This window comes from Hyperolius riggenbachi, chromosome 6, assembly GCF_040937935.1.
Source record: "Hyperolius riggenbachi isolate aHypRig1 chromosome 6, aHypRig1.pri, whole genome shotgun sequence".
In the NCBI taxonomy this organism is placed as follows: domain Eukaryota; kingdom Metazoa; phylum Chordata; class Amphibia; order Anura; family Hyperoliidae; genus Hyperolius; species Hyperolius riggenbachi.
The window spans coordinates 152732504-152759761 of NC_090651.1; the positions used below are offsets into that span (position 1 = coordinate 152732504).

General features: G+C 41.9%; 1 protein-coding gene across 1 annotated transcript; it reads right to left on the reverse strand.

Moving 5' to 3' along the window:
* WNT8A (Wnt family member 8A) lies at window positions 1-27258 on the reverse strand. Its single transcript, XM_068240104.1, has 6 exons — window positions 27068-27258; window positions 26940-26973; window positions 26698-26836; window positions 14658-14783; window positions 9531-9673; window positions 1-2610 (listed from the first exon to the last, which is right to left on the reverse strand). The coding sequence occupies exons 1-6, from the start codon at window positions 27136-27138 to the stop codon at window positions 2047-2049; spliced, it is 1077 nt and encodes a 358-aa protein (XP_068096205.1). The 5' UTR covers window positions 27139-27258; the 3' UTR covers window positions 1-2046.

Genomic DNA, 27258 nt, shown 5'->3' on the forward strand with positions numbered 1-27258 from the left:
ATATGAATAAGGAAGATAGGATGATAGACTGGGATACCCTTTAAGTTGTCCTAAGAGGATCGTCAATTGAAACAGTGGGCGACCACAAATCTGAAACGCATTCCCAGGATCCCGAGCTGTTACAACAGGTCCGGCTTTTGGAGCGGCGCTATATGTAGACACTGTCCTCTTCTAACCTTTAGGAATGGCATAGGGTACAGGGTACGTTGTCTCAGTTATATCAGGAAGTTGCCCAAAATATTCCTTATTAAATAATTATTCTATAAACAAGGGGAGAAAAATTGCACCTTACCTACCAAAATGGCAAAACAATATATGTCCTCTCTGCAGGAATCCATGTTAATGCAGGACAGGTAAAAGGTTGATGAAATTTATGGTACGTTTTCTCAGTACTGTACTATCCTGCACTAAAGCTTCATACACTGTTTGTCAGAGCTATCTCTCAGAAATTACCCTACCTAGACTTACCCCTGAACAACGTGATGAATTGGATCAACCAAAGATGCAGTTTAAAGGACACTGTACATTTTTTAATTCATATTTAGGCGCACAAATAAGATGTACATTTGTCCTGGAATAAATGCACTTTGTTTTTTTACTCCCAACGTAGCTGTCACTTAAAGTAGGTGTTATAATCTACCAACTCTGAACCTCTTACGGACAGGTTTTGGACTAGTTCATCTACTTATAGGATTATTTTCACAACTTCTTTTAATTTCAAAAGCACTCCTTGAATGGCATATGTACTGGACCTAGCCAGGATTTGAACCCTGGTCTCCCATGTCAAAAGCAGAACACTTAACCAGTACACTAGAAACTTTAGGGATCCTCCATGAAGAGATGGACTAATCCAAAAGTCAATAAGAGGTTCAGATTCAGTAGATCATAATACCTAGTGTACGTGACAAAAACTCAGAAAGTGAAAGGTGTGTGGTGCATTTCCTCTAGGACAATTGTAAGTACGTGTACATAAGTTTTTATATTTTCCAGTTTTTTGCCATAGTGCCCCTTTAAGGTGGTGGATAGCTAATCATAGCTTCAAATTGATTGGAGGGTAAAGAGCAGGCACCTGGAGATTGCTGAAGAGGAAACAATGCCCTCTATATTTGTGCAGCGTGTATTTTTCTTTTTATTAAACAAAAACTACAACTTTCTTTTCTTTATTTTTTTACAAAATCTATTTACACATAATTCATATAATATAATGTTCTGTAAAATGCATATCAAAATTGTGCTTGAATGTAAACTTTAAAGGAAATGGATCATCACAACAGCCAGACAACTAGTATTTAAAAGAACTTCAGTAATAGCACCTTCCATATTTCTCATGTATCCTGTAAATGCTTCTATGACATAATTACAAAAATAAAATCAAACATGCCCTTTCTTTGAACCTTGACATTTAAACATGAGCTAGAAAAGAACACAAATACATATTTACATATACTTTAAATATTTCTCGATTGGAATTTTTAAATTGGGAGTCATCTTAAAAAGTGCATGGATTTTGTTTTTGCTGCTCCATTTGATTTTTTTTTTTTGAATTGTTATTATTATTTACAACTGATGTGTTTACCATGTATTTATAACAATGATAAGTTAACAAAAATACAGAAAGTTTAACAAAAAATAAGAAGTTAAGAGACAAAGCGCCCAATCCAATTCAGTTTTTCTTCTAAAGGTGCCCACTAACGATACAATTTACCCAACAGTCGTTTACAAATGATTATTCATTGAACGATCAAAAATGATAATTTGGGACCACCAACAGGCAAAAATCTCCTAACCACTAGTTCGATCAGATTAATGAAATCAATTCAATTTTCAGATCGATCTCGTCAATCTGCTCGGAATGGCCACCTTAAGTGTTCTCTTAGGAGATACATTTTTATCTGTTTAAAACAACTTTTGCACTCTGCAATTGAAAAAGTATCAAAAAGTAGGTGAAAAAGTTCTGTCTGAGAAAACTTAGGAGAAAAAGTGAATTGGATTGAGGCCCATACACTTTAAACATATATTGTAATGTCCATAGCATGTGCAGGCAACTCATCTCTGCTGCCCCCGGTTTTTCCTTTTTACGAAGGTATTCTCTGAAATTTTATCCCTCTTGGAGCAGTAATGCTTGACCACCACTTGCTTGCATTGCTCACATTTTACTGTACAGCACCAATGGAACTTGCAATTACAACTGCTTATAGTTTCAATCTTCTTTTCTTCTATTTTTAGGCCACATTCAGTACAAAGCCTCCTGCAGCTTCTCCTCTCCCACTGTGTCAGATTCTTTCCAGTGTGCAAACACTCCCGTCCTTCTGTACCCTGCACACCCAAGGTGGCATTTTTTAGGCAATAGTCGGGTGAGTCTTCTAGGAAAATAAGTTCACTTTTAGCAACAGAGCCAAAAGCCTCAGCTATGGCTCCTCTGTTATCCGCACTGTTACCGGACCTAATTTTTCTCTTGTCCATTTCTAGCTTCAAAGCCTGGTCATATTTCATCTTCAGGTGGTTCCCAATATCTTTGAATTCTGCAAGCTGTAACCAACATGTCTGCACACTACAGCTTCCAGATACACCATGGCATTTGCAGGTCCTCTTCATTGTTGCTTTAACTGCCTATAAAAATGTAAAAAAAAAAAAAACTTTGAGTAGAACATCCTTCACTGCAAAATATTTGCATGCCAAGATATATATGCTAAAAATTCGAGATTCTCAGTGGTCTCTAAGACTAAACTGTGCATGCATAGAACTCTCACGCCGGTAGCAGTGGGAGAGCGCATGGGCAACTTCAGGCTGAAGTCACCGATTATCGGAGCCACCAGCGGGACCGGGAGAGGAGCCAGGAGGACGCCAGGGGACCTCGCTGGCCACAGGGCTCTGAAGGAAGCCCCAAGTAAGTCCAAATTGCGGTTTTAGCCTCAGCTCAGGGTTCCTTTAATATGTCACAAGAATGGCTTTTAATGTGTCCAGGCTGAAATCAAATACTTTATTATTGTATGCAATTGTTCTATATAGTCATCTTATAAGTAGTGTTGGTGTTTGAATTTGGGATCCTGCATTCAGGAACTCAAATTATGCCAAACATTGCACTTCAGCACCACAACTAGTGGACAGAGTCACAGGGAGGTCACTCATGCCATGATTCACATGACTCCAAAGCATTGGAGTAATGTGAAGCGGGATGTGGACAGCAGCCTGTGACCCTGTCCACTAGCTGGGGTGCTGAATTGCGGTGTTTTGGTTTCCGAATTCAGGATCCTGAATTCGAATGCCAAAACTAGTTATAAGAGATATACCGGTATGTCCATTAAGTTCAAAATAAACTATAGTATAAATAAATGAAGCCTAAAACGGCCCGTCACAAGCTCCAGTTTTTAAAATGACATTTAAAACCCCTTGGAAGAATTTACTAATTTCCCTTATGATGGAAATAAAATCCTTTTCAGCTGCATTTCGAGCTGTATTTGGCAATCACACAGAAACCTTGGATCCACATCCTACTATTTTATAATTACAATTGCATTTTATGTTTTTCTTCTCTTCTAGGATAAGATCAAATCCTTTTTGAAACGGCCTACTGTATGCACTACAACCATTAATAATGGAAGACTTCCATATTTTCACAACCATCACAATATTGAATGTTAATCATTTTCACTAAATGTTTCATATGGACACTCTTTATTTATTGTACAAGGCCAGGTGTGCCCAAAAGGTCGATCGTGTTCTACCGGTAGATCGCGACCGCCTAATTGGTAGACCGTGGCCGCTTGGCCGCATCCTGACAAGTTTAGCTGCCGCATTGTTGTGGCCGTCAAAGTTTTTCTGTAGCCGTGGCTGTCAGATAATCCTACCGCGGATGAAGGGGAGAGGCGCGGCTGAAGGGGAGAGGAGCAAATGGTGAGCATCTCCTCCCCCTCCAGGCTCTGTTACACAGCCTTGTGGCCACGCCTCCCCAGGTCTCGTGCTTCTTCTGCGACCTCCTTGCAAGGTCGGTCCCTTGGTGAGAGGAGGAGAGTGAGGAGACTGAGTGAAAGGGGCTTTGCTGGTGCGCGGAGGCTTTAAGGTGGGAACAGATTTTTTGTGGTGGTGTTCGGCGGGAGGGGAAGGGATTCTGTCACTAATAGCCATGTATGTGTATTATTGCCTATGCTGGGGAGGAGGTAAATGATTAAGAAGCCATTTGCTGGGGAGGGGGGGCTGGGTGGAGAAGGATTCTGTGACCGTGGGCTGCCTAGCCATGCTGGGATGGGGGGACTCACGACAGCGTGTGGGGGATAAGGTTTCTGCAACTATTCACTAGGCTTGAGGGGGGGGGGGGGGGAGAGAATTCTCTGACTGTTTATGTATTCCACGCACGGGGGGAGGGGGCTTTGGGGGGGTAGATCTTGTGTCCTCTGCAGTTTCTAAAGAAGCTCGCAACCCGAAAATGTGTGGGCACCCGTGTACGAGGCGATTACATTGCCCTCCCCCCCAGAGCCGGCCTTTGGGGGGGGCAAGTGGGGCAATCGCCCCAGGCCCCGCACCTGACAAGGCCCCGCGCTGCCACATACTACCAGCGCTGGTCTGCCTATGACAGTATTTCTCATAGTCAGCCTTCCAGCCACGCTCTGCATGTACCCTTTCCCTCCTCCTCCAGGCTCGGGTCCTGCCTCTCTGTCCCGCCTCCCTCCTACCAGGCTCCAATCAAAGATCGCCCAGCACCTCTCTTCCTCCAATGAAAAGAGAGGCAGCCGGGCCAGCCAGCTACGTCACACACACCACGAGGAGGAGAGAGATGAAGCAGCAGCAAAGGCGACATCCGTTCTCTGTGTAGCCAGCATTACAGTGCGTCTCCCTGTCTGTCACACACCCGGCCAGCATGGAGTGTAGGTAGCTCTCTGTATCACAGTACTGCCTTGCTTGTATCACTGTCGTGCAATCAGCCTTCTACCTCTGCTGCTCACAGCTGTCAGTCCGTTTATCTTGCAGCCTCTGTAGTGTCACTGATATCAGCGCCCTGGCTGGCAGGAGTGCTAAGTGCGACACTTCTGCTGGATACATCCTATGTGTGCTGGGATGACATTAGCATTCCTGAGAAACATTCCTGAGAAACTCGGATGGGAGCAGGAAAGCCATTCTACATGCAGGGCATGGGGGTTAGTCACATTTTCTGCCAAGACAAGGAGTGAAGGAGGGAGGGCCAGCATGACTGAACAGCTACAATCCGAGCCCATCTTTATAAATATAAAATCCCCTTCACAGAATCCTGCTCTGCTTTCAAAGGGAAAATGCATAATTCACTTAATAATGGGCTGTTGTGAGCTGCTCTGATCAGTCAGGCGGCTTGGTTTCCCCCTTTATTGCAGGCATTGCACTATGACTATGGTAGAAATTAGATTGTGAGCTCCTTTGAGCACTCTCAGTGACATGACTCACTATATACTCTGTGAAATGCTGCAGAAGATGTCAGTGCTATTTAAATACATAATAATATGGTAGGACATTAAATTGTAACTATGGTAGGGATTAGAGTGTGAGCTCTGAGGACAGTCAGTGACATGACTATGTACTTTAAGTGCTGCGAAAGAGGTCAGTGCTATATAAATAAAAGAAAAAAAATAATGCCCGTGTGTGTGTGCAACCCTTTCACTGCTGGTGTTCTTTGTCTTGCATACATGCATATATTTTGTTAATAGCAATTAGCACTGAGCACTTTACTTGTACCAGAGACAGAAGAAAAAAAAAGTTTTATACATACCTGGGGCTTCCTCCAGCCCCATGCGCACGGATCGTTCCCACGCCACCGTCCTCCTCTGCCTACAGCTCTGATACTGCTCCCGTAACTTCCTCCAGTCGCTGCCAAGAGAAGTGTGCTCTCTACATATCTCTCCGGCGGCAGTGCAGTAGACAGTGACTTGGCGAGGGAGGTTCGCTGAGCAATCATCGCTCAATGACAGGGCACAGGGCAGCTGCATGGGGCAGGTAGAAGCCCCAGGTAAATTAAACTCATGTTTTGTTTTTTACTTATAATAAGGTTCCCTTTAAAAGCCTGTAAGTGTGGTGGTACGGCATATGGCCTACACTTATGGCTCTAGGGCCCCGCATACAGCACTCGCCCCAGGCCCCGCGTACTCTAAGGCCGCCTCTGCTCCCCCCATCTCTCTCTCATATGATCTGCAATACCACATTATTTTCCAGCGGGGTTAACCCAATCTTACACCCTTCCCCCATGTTATATGTGTTAAAAATGCATTTGGCGCCCAAATGTGTAAGAAGAAAAGAATATGGTAAAACTGACATAGCCTATGATGCTGGGAATAAATCAATAAAACATTGGAACAGTTATTTTTCCTTTATTTTGGGATAAAGGTGCTTTTCAAAGGAAGGGAAGATCTGTTGCTTCTCCTTGCTTGGCACCCTCTCCCCTCCATTGTTGAAAGTCAAATGTGATGGTGTTGATCAGGAAGTGATCATTAACTTCACCTTCCTGATCACTCAAAGTGCAATGCTGAGTAAATGATTTACAAGGCAGGGGTACACTCAATTTAAAGTAAAAATTAGAAAAATTCTGTTGCTTTTTTTAACACAGGAGTTTTTAACTTTTCTTAACAGAGGACTTAAAGGGAACCTTAAAGGGGAACTGAAGAGAGAGGTATATGAAGGCTGTCCTGTTTATTTCCTTTTAATCAATACCAGTTGCCTGGCAGCCCTGCTGGTCTATTTCTCTGCAGTAGTATCTGATTAAAACCCAGAAACAAGCATGCAGCTAGTCTTGTCAGATCAGACTTATAAGTCTGAACCACTGAAACACCTGATCTGCTGAATGCTTGTTCAGGGGCTATGGCTAATAGTATTAGAGGCAGAGGATCAGCAGGGCTGCCAGGCAACTGGTATTGCTTAAAAGGAAATAAACATGACAGCCTCCATATACCTCTCTCTTCAGTTCCCCTTTAACTGAGAGGGATATGAATGTTTCCTTTTAAACAATACCAGTTGCTCGTCAGTCCTGCTGATCTCTTTGGCTGCAGTAGTGGCTGAATCACACACCTGAAACAAGCATGCAGCTAATCCAGTGTGACTTCAGTCACAGCACCTCATCTGTATGCTTGTTGAGGGGCTGTGGCTAAAAGAATTAGAGACACAGGATCAGCAGGAGAGTCAGGCAACTGGTATTATTTTAAAAGGAAAAATCTATACCCTTCTCAGTTTAGGTTCCCTTTAAGCTGTTGTTAGTAGCAGTCATTTCTACTACAATGTACTGAAGAGAAAACAGGCTTGCAAGAACACCTGAGTCTTTCCTGTTCTTATGATCAATGTACAGTGCATATAAAGTTAAATTTGCTTTTTGAATCAAAACTGAGAATAAAAGTCTGGTGTACACCTGGGAAAAATAAGCATCTGACTTTAAAGTGTAACTGTTGGGCATAAAATAAAAAATCAATTCTTTATTTTTATCTAGTAAACAAGTAATAAGGATGCTAACCAGGCAATCTTGTTGATAAATGATCATTCCCCAGGTTTACCTGACTCTTATTTGGTACACACAAACCCTACCCATAGAAAGCAGACCCCTAAGACAGGCATTGCTGCTGTTCTGTAACCCAATAGGGGCTCATACACTGGTCGATTTCAGACATCGATTGATTCGATTGAATTGATCAATCGGCCGCAAATCGATGCACGATTGATTGGCCAATCAATCGATTTGCGGCCGATTTTGATCGTTTTGATCTATCTGACAGGATGGAAAATCTATGTCATTCTGCTGCTGGCAGCAGATCGATGGCCCATAGAGTTGCATTGGATATTATGGTCCAATAATATATTTAGATCGATTTCTAATAGATTTAAACCTGAAATCTATTGGAAATCTGTTCCTAGTGTGTGGCTCACATCAGATAGATTCCTGTCAGATTCGACCTGACAGGCATCTGACAGAAATCTATCTGATGGTCGAATCTGCTGCAAATCTATAAGTGTATAGATACACCTTTAGTTTGGTAAGTTGATTTTTCAATATAATCTTTATCTATAAGATTAGAATGATTGAATCTGCTGGGAATGTAAAGTGAAAAGAAATGTGTGTATTGCCAGCTTACCACTACCCCAGCTACATACCTAATATAACCCCCCTCCCCTATAATATAAATACACCTAATACAAAAGAATACCCCTATGTGCATTCCTAACACTAATCTCCCTCCTCACTACCTTATTGCCTATCAATAACTCTCGGGGCTTAGACATATTATAGCAAAAGCCCATTCCTATCCCCTCACACTAAACTATGATCCTTGCTAATATCTGAGTTGGGCTACACCGTAGCCCAACTCATAACTGATATTAGTGCTCAGCTCTATAGGTGCTAATTTGCATTCTCTATGGAGGTGCTGCAGCAGAATAAACTGCACTTTTTGAGGAATGAAAACCTGAAATGAAGTATCATTCATAAGAGCTGCCAGTGGGTAAAGCAAAGCGGACACTGGATAGTGCAGAGCTGACAGTTGGTAGTGCAGATAGTGGATAGTGCAGTGCTGATACTGGATTGTGCAGAGCTGACAGTATGTAGTGCAGAGCTGACAGTGGATAGTGCAGAGTGGACAGTGGGTAGTGCAGAGCTGACAGTGGATAGTGCAGAGTGGACAGTGGGTAGTGCAGAACTGACAGTGGGTAGTGTAAAGCTGACAGTGGATAGTGCAGAGTGGACAGTGGGTAGTGCAGAGCTGACAGTGGATAGTGCAGAGTGGACAGTGGGTAGTGCAGAACTGACAGTGGGTAGTGTAAAGCTGACAGTGGATAGTGCAGAGCTGACAGTGGGTAGTGCAGAGCGGACAGTGGGTAGTGCAGAGCTGACAGTGGATAGTGCAGAGTGGACAGTGGGTAGTGCAGAGCTGACAGTGGATAGTGCAGAGTGGACAGTGGGTAGTGCAGAACTGACAGTGGGTAGTGTAAAGCTGACAGTGGATAGTGCAGAGCTGACAGTGGATAGTACAGAGCTGACAGTGGATAGTGCAGAGCGGACAGTGGGTAGTGCAGAGCTGACAGTGGGTAGTGCAGAGCTGACAGTGGGTAGTGCAGAGCGGACAGTGGGTAGTGCAGAGCGGACAGTGGGTAGTGTAAAGCTGACAGTGGATAGTGCAGAGCTGACAGTGATAATAGTACAGAGCTGACAGTGGATAGGGCTGAATAGATCCATTGTTTGCTCACTTGCTTTGTTGCAGCTTAAATTTTTGTAGAAATCAGATTCAGTTTTATTTATTATAAAGATACTATAAATTTCACCCCTGCAGCAAAGGAGACAGACAGCGCTGCACGAACATGACCTTGTCTAGGGAGAATAGATCTGTAATACATACTTTTCTATTACTTTTAGCAATCACCAGCCAGAGTCCATACAAGTGACTAGGAAAAGAAGTGAAAGATACTGAGATAAGGAACGAGAGATTCTTGTATTGACCTTTCACTGTACAGTAAATCTCTTGTCCTATGTCTTTGGTAAATGAAAGGACAATTTCAAGTATCAATGGGATTAGCAAACAAATGAGTGAACTTACTAGTCTTCCTGCTTCATTGTTGTGCAAATTCATTAAAGCTCTGGCATCTTGTCCTGTTTCCAGGCCATCCACGAACATCTTTGAAATTTTCTCTCCAAATTCAACGTTATCGCTGCATCCTCCCCATACCCAGCCTCTTCCTCCTTCAAGGGTAAAAATAAGTATAATTGAATTATTTAAAATAAACAAAAATCATATTAAATAGTGCAATAATGATCCATCCTGTTTATAGGGATGGGCAGGAAAAACACTTGAAGCAGTGGCTACATAGTGTAATGGTTAAACCGTACCAGAGTTGAGTAATAATAAAAGTTTTATACATATCTGGGGCTTCCTTCGGCCCCATCCACAAGGATCGCTCCCACGCCACCATCCTCCGCCTTCTCCTGCTTCGGTACTGGGTCCCATAACTTCAGCCAGCCGCGGCCAGTTTGACTCAAGATAAGTGCGCTCCTTACGTATCTCTCCAGCAGCCGTCGCAGAGATACCTAGAGGGCGCCCTTCTCTTGCACAGACTGGCGGGGCGACTGCAGGAAGTTACTGGACCCGGTACCAGCGTAGGAGAATGCTGAGGACGGTGGTGTGGGAGCGATCCGTGCGGATGGGGCTAAAGCAAGCCCCAGGTATGTATAAAAGTTTTATTATTACGCAGTTCTGGTTTACTTTATGGGTTCTGCCTCTGACACAGGAGACCTGGGTTCAAATATCAGCACCTATTCAATGGGGAGACCTTGAGCGAGACTCACTAACACTGCTACTATAGAGTGCGCCATAATGGCTGTAGCTCTGGCACTTTCAGTCCGCCAGGAGAAAGTGCAATATAATAATATTCTATGTCTTGTCTTTAGCATGCAGCTCTAGAGCTGTCATCTTGATCCTGGATTCACATCCTAGTAAGTTACCGTCTTGGAATAAGCACACTGCAAGTGAAGGCTGTATGCCTGGTAGTGAAGCTAGGGCTAGAATAATAGTCATGGGGTTTGCATGCTGAAACAAATGTCGCAATGGCAACCCCTGCATCTATTCACACAGCTATAATCTATAACTCCATCCAAAACTGATTTTGGTTTTGGATAGAGTTAGTTGGTCTTGGTTTTGGTTTTGGTTTTGGATAGAGTTACAACCTCTTTAGGCTACAGTCATACTAGAGGCAAAAATGGTCCAACTGTCAGAGTGGACCACAACAGACCAACTGACATGTCAATGGTTCCTATATTAAGCATATGATCCATTCAGACATATACCAACATGCCTGTTGCAGTGACAGAACTTGAATGTCCCAACCTGATTTTTCCGGACTTTGGGTGGAAGTTATGGACACAAAGGATGTTCTATCAACAAGGGGGCTATGCCATGGACAGTGACAGCTCATCAGCTGTCAACACTTTAGGCACAAACCCATCATAGTGTTGACCTAGCCTTAGAATTGTGTTGTTCTTTGCACTGAGGACTAGTGCTTTTAATTTTGTCCTCATTCAGAAGAATAATTTTACAGAGTGGAGTAGCAGTAGACTGGCTGGGGCTTACTGCTGTCCATGGTGACATAGTCAGAGATAGATTAAGATGTAATGGGGCCCTAGGTAAAGAAGTCAATTTTGCACCCCCTTGTGGTCCTTTTGGTAAGCTGAAGTGGAGAAAGGTCAGAGAAGGTAGCAGGTAGGCCCTTTACCACCCACTATGTCCGAGGCACCTGCTTAGGTTGCCTGGTGGATGATCCTGCTCTGGGCATAGTAGATAGCATTTTTGCCTTGCAGCCTTGGGTTCCAGATTTGAATTCCAGTCAGGGCACTATCTGCACCGAGTTTGTATGTTCTCCCCCCGGGTTTGTGTGGGTTCTCTCCGGGCACTCCTCCCACAGCTTAAAAACATACAGGAAACGTAACCACCCTGGCATTCTATTTATTTTGCCAGGGTGGCTGCGCAGCGTTTAGCGCTAGCTACATGATTCCCCCCTCCCTGCGCCTTCCCTCCCACCGGCGATCAAGCCTGTCCGGAAATCCCGTTCTGAACGGGATTTCCTTTAGGGCTTCCCCCGTCGCCATGGCGACAATCGCGATGATGTAATTGACGTCATCGAGGTTGTGACGTCATCGGGAGTCCCGATCCACCTCTCAGCACTGCCTGGCACTGATTGGCCAGGCTGCGCACTGGGTCTGCGGGGGGGGGTCCTCTTTCGCGTCGGGTAGCGGCGCATCGGCGGTAAGCGGCGGTGATCGTTAGAAACATGCAGCAAGCAAAGTGCTTGCTGCGTGTTTTTTTTTAAAAAAATATCAAAATCGGCCCAGCGGGGCCTGAGAGGCGCCCTCCGGGCGGTCATTGACAAGCTGAGCTCGTCAATACCGCCAAGGAGGTTAATTGGCTTCCCCCTAAAAGTGACCCTAGACTATTATGAATGTATAAATATATAATAGAATTAGATTGTGAACCCCTTTTAGGGACAGTTAGGGACAAAGTTATATAATGTTTATATGTGCTGCGGAAGGTGTCAACGCTAAATAAATAATAATTCTCTTCTTTCCGACAACATAATAATCCGAATAATCCGAACATTTATATAGCGCTTTTCTCCTGTCGGACTCAAAGCGCTCAAGAGCTGCAGCCACTGGGACGTGCTCAGGAGGCCACTCTGCAGTGTTAGGGAGTCTTGCCTTGAACTCCTTACTGAATAGGTACTGACCCTAAGCCAGGATTCGAACCCTGATCTCCCACGTCAAAGGCGGTGACCTTAACCAGTACTCTATTTAGCAACATGCTAGAACCATTACAAACATATGAGAGGCATTGGTGTCAGAAATATATAAAGTATCATTATTATACTTTTATATGGTGCTGACACATTGCAGTACAAAAGTACATCATATAAGGCACAACACCAACTGGCACAATATAATATCCTTATGCTGGGAATACACGATTCATTTTTGAGGCAGATAGATGGTTAGATGGATAATTTCCGACATGTCCGATCTCCCGTTCGATCGTCTTGCCGCTCGATTCCTGATAGAAGTGAATGGAAAAAGATAAGAAAAACGAGCAGAAGATAAGAGAATCGACCGCAGAATCGAGTGGCAAAAACGATCGAGCGGAGAATCAAAACAAACCGTGTATGCCCAGCATTAGGGCCAATTTTTGATGGCTAAGTTAATCATCTTGGCTTGATGTTCCTTGGGATGTTGAACATACAAAGACCCTGCAGATAGTAACCTGGCTGAGATCTAAACCTGAGATTGTAGCAATGCAAGCAAAGGGTACTTTTTGTGTGACAACCATGCCTTCCAAAATTAGGGAAATTTCCCCAAAAGACAATAGTAACAGCATGGCAAGGGTTATAACCTTTCCAAACTTTGTATTGAGCTAAAAACGTGACTAAGCTGGAACTGGGCTTTAATGTGCTAAAGTTATATACACAATTAAGGAGGTTTATGTGCTCTTTATAATTAATGGAAGCAAAGTTCTTTTGCATGTACAACTTAATGACCTATTCAGCCATCCTCCAACTGTGCATTACAATGGGAGCTATTGAAGGTCACTGCAGGAAACTGACCAGGAAGTCAGTAGTTGGAATGAAAGCTATCTCCTACCTCAAGCAGAATAAAATGTCTGACAGTTCAAGAGGTTATTTTGTGCAAATGCGATGCTGTTGTCTTCTCAATACTTGTGATCATTGTTTCCATTATAGAATTAATATATAGATATATATAAAAGTATCTTTTGGTTGAAGGAGAACTGTTTACTTTTAGGGCTCATTCACAGTCTGGGTGATATCAATTTCACGGCAGCACACAATGGGGGTGATAGGCAAGGTTATTTCATTATATTGTGCTTGTACACATAGTTTTGGCCATGCATTTTCCTGCACAGAGGAGCATTATTATGGTAGCATTGTAAAACCGTGCTCTGTAGTGTGAAGGATATTAGTTAGCCTGAAAAACTACAGTTCCCTACTTACATAATATGAAAGCTGGTCCATCTGGCCACTTTGGACCATGACAGGTCTGTAGGCTGCTGTGAGGTAAGTTGGAAAACGCCACCCGCTTAATATTGATTTTCTTCTAATACACAATGTCAATGGTGTCCGCATGGCAAGAATTGGAATACTTGGCTGACACAAGGGCCCTGTTCCTTATTAGCATGCTAGGTACACACAATGCAGTTTTCTGACAGATTTACTGTCAGATCGATTATTTCCAACATGTGCAATCTGATTTCTGATCGATTTTCCAATTGAATAGCAAAAAAGAAGTGAACTGAAAATCGATTGGAAAATCGATCAGAATTTAGATCGGACATGTTGGAAATAATCAATCTGTCAGTAAATCTTTCAGAAAATTGCATTGTGTGTACCTAGCATTATGCAAAAGTTCAGTTGAATTCTAGCTGCAAATCTATCTAAAAATGTATCTGAAGTAAAGTACAGACGTGCAAAGCATGATCTAAGTAGACCAATGATCCATTCGGAACATGTTCTAGATGTATATTCATCCATAGTAGAAATACATACAGAGCACAAAAACATAAATATCTACATCACAAATACATGCATAACAATACATAGCAAGGTCAAGAAACAATAGTTAGAAGGGCACAAATAAAGTCCCAATCCAACCAGTTTTTGGTGGCTTGGCTGATACAGACCTCTTATTTAGCTTTATCTCAGTATCATTGTGCCATTCATTCATATGTTGTGGCATTGTGATTTTTACATAAAATTAAAGTTAAATAGACATATGGTTAAATAATAATGCACATCCTCTGTACTTTTCATGGCTTATGAGCTTTTTCCAAAGCGTTTGTAAAGTTCTGCAATGGAAAACTGTGAATTCAGAAGATTCAATTATGAATTCGGTTATGTGTAAAAATGTAAAAGTCACAGAAAATAAGCAAAATGTGAAAAAGTGCAAAATGCACTTTTAAATTTCTGATAAGACTAAAGAAATTTGCAAAGAATTTTTATAAAAAAATAAAATACCAAATGACTTTTTAGTATCACTTAAAAATTGGAAATATTGAACATCTGAAACCTATGTGAAGCTCACATTGATGATTTTTGGAAATAGGGTACTATGTTGAAGAAAGATTGCTTTAGAGTTAGCACAGATCAATAAAATATGAAAAAAATAAACGTACCAATTCGTCCATTCCTGGAATCATCACATCCACAATTGTCAAAATCCCCCATACTACAGTTTCTCGTCAAAGTATACATGACTCCAGCTGAACTAATTGCATGCACAAAAGATGTCTCTCTTGTTGCTAACAAAGAAATGAGAAGTAAAAAAGTATTACAATGATGAAAAAATTGAAATAATAATTGTGAGGTTTATGTTTATCATTAATGTGATTTAACAGCCAAAACCTTTTTTCCTTAGTTTTAAATGTTTACAGCCCCATCAGATTTTTGTTTTTCTTCTAACAACTTGTCTTTATTAGCAGATACTGAAAAAAATAGAACAACCATGTCTGAAACTGCCTCCGGTGACATCAAGAAATATATAATCACATTTACATTGCTTAGATAAATCAAGACTGAACAAGTCACCTATGGTACGACATGTGACAGCAGCTATATAAAAGACAACAGTGAAATTATGCAATTCTTATGGTCACTTCAGGATACTGAAATCAGAAAAGGGGGGCAATGTGAATGCCCAACACGTTCTGCATTTTTTAAATTTAAGTTTCTGCACTTGATCCCAGCACCACCAGTAACTAAGGTAAAGTGAGGGAAAAATAGAAAAAAATAAAAGAGAAAGACAAGCCTCTTTAGGGGTATATCCCACTTTATGTACCCTGACAGATTTTATATTTATCTGTATCCATGTTGGAGAAGTTTATTCTCACTTTCACTCACTCCTCACTTCATATCTCAGATAAACAGGCAGTGACTAGATAAAATCTCCCCCCAAGGAGGGAAAATTATAACCCTGATAATTTCTTGTAGTGATATTTCTTTTCCTTTTTTTAACAACCCTTTACACCACCATGAAGGTTGGGTGGCTAGAAAAGTTAAACCAGCAGACATGGTGTTCCACCTCTTAACCGGTACCAACTCACTTCCAATGCACGTTTGTTCCAATAGTAAGGGTAAGGTGCTCTTCTGCATGTCCGGTGTACAGGAGACAGCGAAGGTAATAGAAGGATGAGTGCCAATCCCACTAAGATAAGTAGGTTAAGTGGTCATGACCCCTTGGCCCTTACCTATTTACTGTAAAGTAAATAGTAAACACACACACACACACACACACACACACACACATGGAAATCAATTCAAACTTTACTAATAAAATACCTGTAAAGCTCCCACTATGCAAGCAAATACTCAAAATAAGTTTGATATAACTTTTTTGCCTACTTTTTAGTCCCTTTCAGTTGCTAAGTGATAAAATGTTGTTTTTTAGATAAAATGAAAAATTTTCTCTAGGGAGCAAATTCAGGAGAAAAAGTTAATTGGATAAGAACTATGGAATTTTATCAAACCCCAAAGTTGCAATTCAGATCTGTTTTCAGCCATTCTTTTTATCTGGTCTTCAGTGTTCATGCACGATCGCAATTTGCCCCCTCCCCTTCTCCCTGCTGTCTATGCCTGTTGCCTTCTCAGCATACACTGACGACTGTAGTCCACCATCAGGCCATTGTGACATCTGGATTTTTTTTATTGAGGCTTCCAACTGGCCCATTTATCTGGGCTACTAGCAATCCTCAACAGTAAAATGAAATAATGCTTGCTGGTAGTGGTGGTGGGGTGTTAAATATGAATTTCCAATATCCAGAAATTTGAATTTCCCCTTGGGGGCAGTGGCTGGATAGTGTACTGGTTAAGGGTTCTGCCTCTGACACAGGAGACCAGGGTTTGAATCTCAGATCTTCCTGTTCAGTAAGAAAGCACCTATTCAGTAGGAGACCTTGGGCAAGACTCCCTAATACTGCTACTGCCTATAGAGCATGTCCTAGTGGCTGCAGCTCTGGTGCTTTGAGTCCGCCAAGAGAAAAGCGCAATATAAATGTTCTGTGTCTTGTCTTACATTTGTTGCCAAGAATGAAAGGACCAATGATAAATTCAAGGATCCTAGTTCTGGGGATTTTGGTTATTCTGTGCTGCGCAGTAGAAGTGAATGGATAGCAGGGTTGTGTTTTGCAATCAGGCAGGAAAAACACAGAAAAAATCAGAATAGAAGAAGAAATTAAGAAAGAATATTTGAAAGTACACATGGATTATGACTGGGATTTTAATAAAATGTCTTTAAACCATTTGTGTTTTATTTCAATAAAGCTTATTTTCCCAGGTGTGAGTCTTTTTCTGTGACAAATAGACAAGGGGTAATGAAGGCTCCTTTTCATCTATGTAGAATAAAGTAGTTGGCTCTTTGGTCACTCACTATGGGTTAACTAGATAATTCTATAACTTTACCAAATTGCCTTACCCCCACCTTCTCCTGGGCATGGGCGGGTGGTAGTAATGGTTGTGAGAGGAGGGGGGAATGTAAGCCCTTTATTTTTATCACTGGAACAGTGGTGTTTGGTGGTGGGGGTAATGTTTTGCTTGCTACCCCTTTCACTGAACCCCACCTCACAGTAAAAGTCTTGTAGAATGGGACAGAGCTCAGTACTCACTGGCTTCTTCCTGACCACCCAACTTGTATAATGGAATGTTCTATAGCAAGGCAGCTACACACTTTTTTGTTTTTGTTTTTTAATATAAGTTAAATAAATTCACACACTGTGCATAAGTATGAGATATGACTGAAAGGATAGTCAACAATTATTGGCAATTTTATTAGCATTTGTGATAAGTATATTCCCCACATCCTAAAATAGAAGTAACAATACGATTCAGAACAGTGGATCTCATGGATTTTAAAGGGGAAAGGTCATTTGTTAGTGGGAACCTGTTGCTTCCAGGGTCACCTCAGACAATGGGAAGAATAGGGAACAAAATGCAGTGTGTGCGCAAATGACGGCAAACAACGGTATCTGTGCTGCCTGGGGTATCTTCCCGGTATCTGTGCCGCTGCTGGGGTAACCAACATGCAGTGCCTTTCATTCATTGTGGCATGGCTGCTACCAGTACCTCTCTTGTCCTTATGCATTACAGCCTGTTTTTCTATAAATTGTGTGTGTGTGTGTGTGTAAGTGGGGGGCTCTTGCTCCCTGGTATAGACTTGTTGATGCATGACGTGAGTGTTTCTTATATTTAAACATAAAGAATCTCAACTGCACTCAGTTTAGGCTTAGCTACATCAGCTACTCTACTTGCTTACTGACAGTCATGGGCTTGTTGAGAAGGGACCCGTTCCATTGAGGGAAATGTGTTGAGGTGGACCGACATAACAAGAACACTGATTATTATTTTATTTATTTAGGGGAGGGGGGGTTTAACACCCTCTAGCTTTATAAAATGTAGTGATTTGTATAACTGGCTGTGTAAAGGTGGCCACACAGGATACAATAAAATGATCCGATTTTACGGCAATTCGATAAAAACAATCGGATCTCTCGAAAAAATCGAAAGCTTTTTTTCATTCGACTGAAAAATCAGATCGGATTTCCTGTTTTCTTCAATTTTTATCGATCCGGAATGCCAGATATTTTTCTTCAATCTTTCCAAAGAGTGTATGGAGTGTTGGATTGTCAATTTATTAATATACACACCCTAGCAATTTTGTCAGAGTTTCCAATCATTTTTATCATAATTGGGGAAAAATTGAACATAGGTGTGTGGTACATTGGTCATATTTTTGAAATGTTACAATCAGTCAGAAAAAATGATTGCAATTCTTAAATTGAACAGATATTTAAAAAATTGTATGGTGTGTGGCCACATTTACAGGTAGCTGTGTGTATGTCGTTTTTACTATAATGGATAAATACTTTATCGTATCGTAGCATAGCCTCAATTCCTTTTAAAATAGTTTGAATCATAAAACTGAATTAAGTTTATATTAATTGTGTGAAACAAATATTTTGGGGACATTTCTGGTGTGTGGGATATTTTTGGTGCAGGTTTCAGTCTAACTATTTGTCTATTGCTGGCAGGGCAGGATTTGTTCTGTTTACCGCCCAAGGCCACTGTCAACAGCCGCCCCCCTTCAGTATAGGTAGCGAGATGAACCCTCCGCCTTCCATTCACAATAGATAGCCACATGACCCCTCCCCATTCCCTCTAGTATAGGTAGCCTGATGACTCCCTTAATCCCTCCCTTTCCCACTCCCCCCCCCTCTCCAGTATAGGTAGCCAGATGACTCCTCCTCCCTTTCCCTCTAGTATAGGTAGCCTGAGGAGCCCTCCCCATCCAGTATAGGTAGCCAGATGACTCGCTTAATCCTTCCCTTTCCCACCCGCCCTTTCAGTATAGGTAGCCTGCTCGCCTCCACACCGCAGCAGCCATCAGTGTCACTCACTTCTCCGCTCGTCTCCAGTGCAGAAGCTTAGTGTTCCCCTTCATCTTCAATGCTGCCCAAATCCATAGCTGTCCGCCACAACGCCAATGTGCACAGAGAGCAAGGTGGCTGCTGCACAGGCAGCTAGCAGCAGAGTACCATGGTCAAGTGCTCACCTAATCTCCCTGCATTGCAGACAGCATTTGCAAGCTTGCAAATGCTGCACCAGTTTAGCCTGCTGCTTTGGTGCCCTTGCTCCTGTAGTGCTCTAGGCCATAGCCTAGACGGCCTTGGCCTAAATCCGGCCCTGATTGCTGGACTTTGCCTGAACTTTTTTTTAAGGTTAAGGTTAAAAGTGAGAATAGGGGAAGGTCAATTCTACCAGCAAATATTGGAAGGCTAGGGTTAGTTGCTGATAAGGAGAGTTAAGTACCAATAAGTAGGGAAAATGTTAGATGTTAATGATGAGGGTTGAGGATATTCATCAATAAAAAGTATTAGGGTTAGACAATGATAAAGAGGGTTGGGGCTAGGTATCAATAAAGATAGTTAGGCATTGATAAGGAAAGTTAAAGTTGAGGAACAGGGTAGGTGAAGGTTAAGCCTTGTGCACACACTAGAAAAAAACCTCTAGTCTGAGAATCTAAAGTTTGCACATGTCTAATGCTGGGAATATGCCATGAGTTTTTTTGGCAGATAGATGGCTCAATAGACAATTTCCGACAGGTCTGATCTGATTTTGATCGTTTTTCTAACCGATTTTCTCATAGAAGTGAATGGAAAGCGATCAGAAAAATGATCGGAAAAATGATCGGAAAGTAAATCTGCCAAAAAAACTCATTGTGTATTCCCAGCATTACATCGCCATTTAGTAATCCAACATGCTGGATCCATTGAACAGTATCCAGCTTGCTCCATTGATCTGGCATGCTCTGTTAAACAGTACATGGGGCTTGGTTAAAGGCACGGGTCAGTATGGGAGACAGTTATTGTGCAATTGTACACACCTTCAATCTTATCTACAGGGGTTAGCTGCTAATAATGAAGGGTAGGTATTCAGAACTGGATTTCTTAGGCAACATTTCAGGGCCAAGTTCTATATGGATGCATTCTGCTGCTATGGATTGAGACAAGGGCTGATGGTATGGTGCATTACACACACTATATTCTTGACAGAGGGGGTAGACTAGCATGTGTACAATCTAGCTGATGTACAAAGATTTTGAGTTAAGGAACTCCTACACTATACAATATTCTTGACCAATTGGACTTTAGATTAATCATGGTAGTGCGGTAGTCCTGCGATTAACCCACAACATCCTATGATCAGGATGGTTTCTCCATGATCAACCGGCAATCTAAATCGTAATGTCGAATGCGGGCAGATCGCAGGACTATTGGTGCCATAGTGGAATATTGTATGGGTAACTTAAGGTATTCCTAAAGGTGGCCATACACTCATCGATTTTCCCATTTGATTTCCTGCAGGTTCTATTCATCTGCTGGGAATCCATTCCTCAAAATGTCAGATCAATCGATTTTGACCAAAAATTGATCAAAAGATTTAATCACAGAAGACAGAAAAATTAGGTCGATCAGAGGAAGGGTGAGAGCATTGGTAGACCGATAGTCCATATCTTTGCACTGCATTAAACAGTGCAATGCTGCAGTTTGATCAATTTTCATTGATTCCCTGCTTCAATCTATTGGAAATTGATGTACAGAGTGTGGTAGGTATCATTTCCTTCAGAATCAAATCTTGTTAGAAACAAATTGATCATTTTTGGAACATTGGGCAGAAATCTACAAGTGTATGACCAGCTTTAGGAGAATTACTAGTCTGGTCCTGATAGCAGTAATGCTGGCCATACACTGGTTGATTATAGGACGATCGATTGACCTATTAACCACCCTGGCGTTCTATTAAGATCGCCAGGGCAGCTGCGGGAGGGTTTTTTTTAAATTAAAAAAAAACTATTTCATGCAGCCAACTGAAAGTTGGCTGCATGAAAGCCCACTAGAGGGCGCTCCGGAGGCGTTCTTCCGATCGCCTCCGGCGCCCAGAATAAACAAGGAAGGCCGCAATGAGCGGCCTTCCTTGTTTTGCTTACATTGTCGCCATAGCGACGAGCGGAGTGACGTCATGGACGTCAGCCGACGTCCTGACGTCAGCCGCCTCCGATCCAGCCCTTAGCGCTGGCCGGAACTTTTTGTTCCGGCTACGCTGGGCTCAGGCGGCTGGGGGGACCCTCTTTCGCCGCTGCTCGCGGCGGATCGCCGCAGAGCGGCGGCGATCGGGCAGCACACGCGGCTGGCAAAGTGCCGGCTGCGTGTGCTGCTTTTTATTTCACTAAAATCGGCCCAGCAGGGCCTGAGCGGCAGCCTCCGGCGGTGATGGACGAGCTGAGCTCGTCCATACCGCCCGGCTGGTTAATTCTAAGAATCGATTAAAAATAAATGAATCTATTGAACATGAATTGATTTGTTGCCCATACACTATGGTCAATTTTTGTTCAATTTTTCCACCTTTAATCGACCAGAGACTATTTTCAATCACAAAATAAGCACCCTGATGAATCAGATTGAGTAAAGGTGGATCGAATACATAATGAAAAGCTTTTGATTCTTGTTCCATCGATTGAATTAACCTTACATACTAATTCAATTCATTTGAAGAATTCGATTGAATATCAGCCAATAAGAATTGATTCTGTATAAAAATGACAACTCGATTTATGATCCATTCGATTAATTTATCAGTTATAATAATTGATCAAACTAAAAAATTGACCAGTGTATGGCCATCTTAAGGCCCTATGTCCACTAAGCCCAAATCTGGGCCGAATCTGCAGCGTTTCCCCACATATTATAGGGGTGGAGAAACTTTGCCTATCTACCTGGGGGCTTGCCGTCCAGATCACACAGCGGTATGAATCTGGATGACATGCTGCAGATTTATGCAGAATGCAGCTAAATCCCTATAGCCGTGCATGGCATGGCTTAGCAATTCCAGCTGCACTGCAGAACGGGAGCTGCGGCAGAATCAGAAAGGCTGTAACTCCTAGTGGAAACCGGCCCTGAATAGGGAAAGTGCATAAGCCTGAGCCAAGTACATCTCATGCCAAAAATCTACATATATTCTATTAAAGACAGAGATCAATATATAATTCAGATAAGATTTTGTTTTAAAGGAAGTTAGCAATGACACTGTACGTTTTATTTAAGGACTTGCTTAAAGGCAAGGTGAGGTAGCTGTGACAGTAATATGGATGCTGTTATTTTTATTCCCTTCCCTTTAAAGGGAACCTGAAGCAAGGAAAATTATTTAAAATAAACACATGGCATAGCTGCAAATGAATATTACATTCTAACCTCACTGTCAGTTCCTCTCAGAAGCTCACCATTTTTTTCTTACAATGATCCCTTCCAGTTCTGACAGTATTTTGTCAGAACTGAAATATACCAGTTGCTGTCAGTTATATATCAGCAGCTGTCAGTTACAACTGAATGTGCAAGGTAATTTCAATGTTTCCCTATGGCTCAAGTGGGTGATATTACAGTTTAACAGTGTGCTGACCAGGAAGCTGTTAGGGGTAATGGCCATTTTTAAAATGGAGGACGGAGAAATCCCATCATCACAGTGGACATGTGGGATGCAGGAGAGGGGAAAGAGATTGAGTAGCAGACTACACAGAAGGTAAGTATGACCTGTGTATGGTTATTTTGACTTTTTATTTTAAGTTCAGGTTCTCTTTAACAAATCCCATTACCTGGTGATCATTCTGATGTTTGGGGATTCAGCAATATCTAAATAACACGCCTGGAACACATTTTCAGCCAGGTTAAGGTGCGTACACACGCCGGGTCATTAGACCCGCCTGTGGGCGGGCCATTCTGCCGACAGTTTGACTGTGTGTACAGTCTGTCGGCAGGCTGATAAGGCTGGTTTTCACAGATCCGAAGCGGATCTGTGAAAACCAGCCTTATCAGCCTGCCGACAGACTGTACACACAGTCAAACTGTCGGCAGAACGGCCACCCACCCTCCCCACCCACCCGCGGGCCGGTTTGATGACCCGTCGTTTGCGGGAATCTGGCGTGTGTACGCGCCTTAAATGAGACTTGATTCTGGTGACTTGATCTATATACAGTACTTGCTCTCAGTCAAGGACTGTAGATGACACAATAACTAGACAAGTAGCTTATTTTAATAGGGTGTAAAGATGCCAGCCTCCTTATTTCTACAGGCTTCCTTTCATATGTTAATATTAACAGAAACTAAAGCTAAGTGACAATATTTGGACATGATGTGACTATTATGGAGTCTGCACAGTGATTCCATACTAGTGTGCAATCTTGGCTCTGCAGAGTGACATTTATTTTACTTTATATATGGGATAGAGCAAACAGCGACAGGTCGCTGCCCACTGGCTTCATGGGAGTTAAACAACAATTGGCAAAATTAATTCAGAATTGTCCATTATCATATCCCTAAACAGAGACTGGTACAAAGGATAGCGGATGCCAGGCTAGACATCATACAATCAACAGACAGACCACGAATAATCATTTTAGTTGACCAAAGTCAAATATTCATAGTCTTTGAAACAAATCAAAATGTAAGGTACCATGGACAAGAAGTGTCAGCTGCTTCAGGCTAGAATTAGATACAGATAACCTTATACTATTGACTGCACTGTTGCTCAGACATAGTTAAAGCTGGCCATACACTGGCCCGATTTCCCGTGATTGAATCTGCTGTCAAATCGTTCACACAACACGCTAATTTTCGATCTATTTCGGCCCGAAATAGATCGGTCCCGTCGATCGCGCCGTGTGGAAAATTACCGTTGATCGCCGCGGGTAAGGAGCGCATCGCTAGTGGCGTACGACCGACGCAGGTATACATTACCTGAAGCTGGCTCCCGGCATCTTCTCCGCATCACCTCCCGGCTGGCATCTTCTCTGCATCCCGGCATCCAGCATAACTTCCTGTGTCACTGCAGTGACAACGGAAGTACAAATAGAGGGCGCTCTATTTGAACTTCCGCTGTCACTGGAGTGACAGAAAGTTATGCCGGGATGCGGAAGCTGATGCGGATAAGATGCCCGCCGGGAGCCGATGCGGAGAAGATGCCCGGGACCAGGCTTCAGGTAATGTATGCGGGGGCTCGGGGGGGCGACAGCGGCAGCTCAGCAGATTGTGATCGGTTTCAGGCTGAAATCGATTCACAATCTGTTTGCAGTAAAGGCAGCCATACGATCCCTCTCTGATCAGATTCGATTAGAGATGGATCTATCTGTTGGTCGAATCTGATGGCAAATCGACCAGTTTATGGTTACCTTAATTGTCATAATTTTCCTCCTAGACAGGTAGCAGCAGCAAGGTATTAAGCCTCCTGTCAGCTTACTCTAATCCTTCACAGAATGGGACCAGGTTATAAATCCTTGTGCTGGCCATACACGGTAAGATGTGATTGTATGAGATAGGTATCGATTAAGTAAAGGTGCCCATTAACAGTACAATATTTTCCTCTGATGATAGAAAGTCCCTTAACTGACCTGTTTATGGAAACAATTGATAATTACCTTTCAATTTCTTACAATCCCTCAAATGATTGCATCTGAGGAAAATATAGTACAGTTAATGGGTGTCTTGAATGTGCCCGTTAATGATACAACCTGATTATACAATCTGACCACTTCTATGTAATATGAGAGACTACATAATGTATCCATTCAAAGTAATTTCACAGAGTTTACCCTTCTAAAGGGGGCCATACACTAGGCGACCAACCAACCAATCAACCATCCAATTCGATTATTATAATCGAATTCGATGAAAATTGGTGCTGCCAAGTGCTTGCTTGACTGACAAAGCAACCAATTTTGGGACAGAAATTGGCCGCACAGTCGATCGCGCATGTTGGAAAATTTCGGGCTGAGGTTGGTTGGTCGGGTGCGCGGCGGTACGGCAGCCAATTTGCGAATGGGCGACGAGACGATGAAACCCCCACCGCCGCAATGTATAAATGTATGCAGTGTGTAGTGCATTTATACATTACCTGTACGTCACTGACGACACAAAGGCGCATAGCGGCTGACGTCAGACGCTATGCGCCGCTAGCGTGTATGCGCCGGTTACACGGCTAGATGGACGGACACCATGTGGAAGGTAATGTATAAATGCACTACATTACATACATTTCTACATTTTGGGGGCAGCGGCGGGGCGGGCAGCGGCGGCTCAGCCCATTCCCTGATGATTTCTTGCTGAAATCGGACGGGAATCGGCCTGTAGTGTATGGGCAGATTCGATTAGAGGCTAATGTATCTCTAATCAGATTCGATTAGAGATAAATTTGGCTCTTGGTCGATTCTGCCCATACTCGTTCAAATGTATGGGCACCTTTATACAGAAATATGGTAAGATTGTACAGATAAGATTGTATCATTAACGGGCACCATAAAACAGTTGTACTGATTAAAACCAAATCCTAAATCAGTATAATTATTATTATTTTTTGTTTTTCTATCAAATTGGTTAGGCACAGTCAAACAAGAACATCCTAAAATTTTGTGAGTTCCAAACTAAGTCTAATTAACAAATTGCAAATATAACACTGTTTATAAGCAAAATCATAATACATGTCTTTAAAACATCAGTGTGTAAACTTTTGACTCTTTTTTTTGTGGTCTATGCAGGTGACAAGACATACTAGCAGTTATTTATTTCTTACAAGGGCTAATATCTAACATTGCATAAACTACATTGTCATTTGGGATCTAAAGAAATCTCATTTTAAAAAGGTACATTGAATAGATTTTTATTATTTTTATTTATTTAATAATATTATTTTTATTATTCTTTTGCATGTTTTAAATCCACATGTGGTCAAAATAAGTCTGTCAGAGGTACTGTATTTTGGGCTCTTGTATAAGTATCATGCCTGCATATCTAAACATCTTGGGAGAATATAACAGGTTTAATTTTATATTGTTACATCAATAAAGCCTAAATTATGACTGGTTGGTATGGGATGTACTCTGCTTTTGTGTTACTGACCAAGCTTAAATTGCAGAATCTGTTAAAGTCCAGCACTGCGTAATATGTTGGCGCTATATAAATACAATCAATAAATAAGGAGCCCACTAATAATATATAATAATAATTATATATAACCTTGATTGTACAATTTTACAACATCTGTTGAATATGAGGGACTACCTAAAGTATCCATTCAAAGTATATTCACTCAATTTAAGCTGGCCATACACGAGAAATAATTTGATTCCTCCTCTCGATCAATAATGGATTGGCTGAATTGTAATCGATCAGACGCTCATACACGGAATCGACATCTGAAAGATCACATTGACTGGGGTTAAGGATCTTTCAATTTCTATGTGCAAAAATTTCTGTATGCTTAATACATTGCTGAAAATGATCGATCTGACATGAAAATCAAATCATGTATAGTCAGTTTTTTTTCTTCTTCTACATAGATTTGGTAAGTTTGTACAATCAAAATTGTATAATTAGCAGGGACATTGAGATAGTTACAAATAGATTATCCCCTTCCTACAGCGATAACATTTAACTCATAACCAGAAAAAAAAAGTTATAGATATTATATCAAACAAACAAAACTCTCAAAACTAAGCTCCAAGTTGGAACATTGGCTATTTAAGGCAATTACAGCATATTGGTATTAGCCCAGCCCTGCATATTCCTATTCTGCAATGACAGTATATATTACATTATAGAGATGGAAGATTAAACACATTACCACTTCGTAGCCCATTGTGGGTTGCCAGCTGGAGGGTACTTTCTGGGCAGTTCCATCTCTCCCAGGCAAATTGGAACTTGCATTCCTCAATGCCACTCTGAGCTCCAACTGCTACACTTGTGGAATATGTCAAATAAGCCTATGTAAAACAAAAACAGCCTGTGAGCCTTTACATATGTATAAATTCCTCTTAGGAATCCTGATTAGTCAATACATAACATATGCAATTATCGTTAATTTACCTTTGGTCCTGTCATCAGAAAATTGTTGACGGACCTAAAAGAGAAATAATGGCATGAAAGTGCTATTTTTGCATCAAAATTAAGAAAATACTAATAAACCAAATACATTTTTTTCTGTTTATGCTTACCATGCTGATGCAGTGAAAAATGGGCAAAAAACTAAAACAGTAGTGAGGATGTACAGATTTCTGTTTTCCATGGATATAAATTCCTCTCCAGTGTTTGAATGAAAAGAAGATGTCCCTTCCAGTTGTACAGTCCAGGGTGATGATAGTAAAGAGGTGGCATGAGTGACAAACAAAGCATTGCAGCACTTGTA

Coding starts and splice junctions, on each gene's coding strand:
- WNT8A (XM_068240104.1), bottom strand. CDS start 27,138: ATGGAAAACAGAAATCTGTACATCCTCACTACTGTTTTAGTTTTTTGC. Junction 26,974..27,067: donor TTTTTCACTGCATCAGCATG/GTAAGCATAAAC, acceptor TTTCTCTTTTAG/GTCCGTCAACAATTTTCTGA. Junction 2,611..9,530: donor ACAATGAAGCAGGAAGACTA/GTAAGTTCACTC, acceptor ACATTTTTATAG/GCAGTTAAAGCAACAATGAA.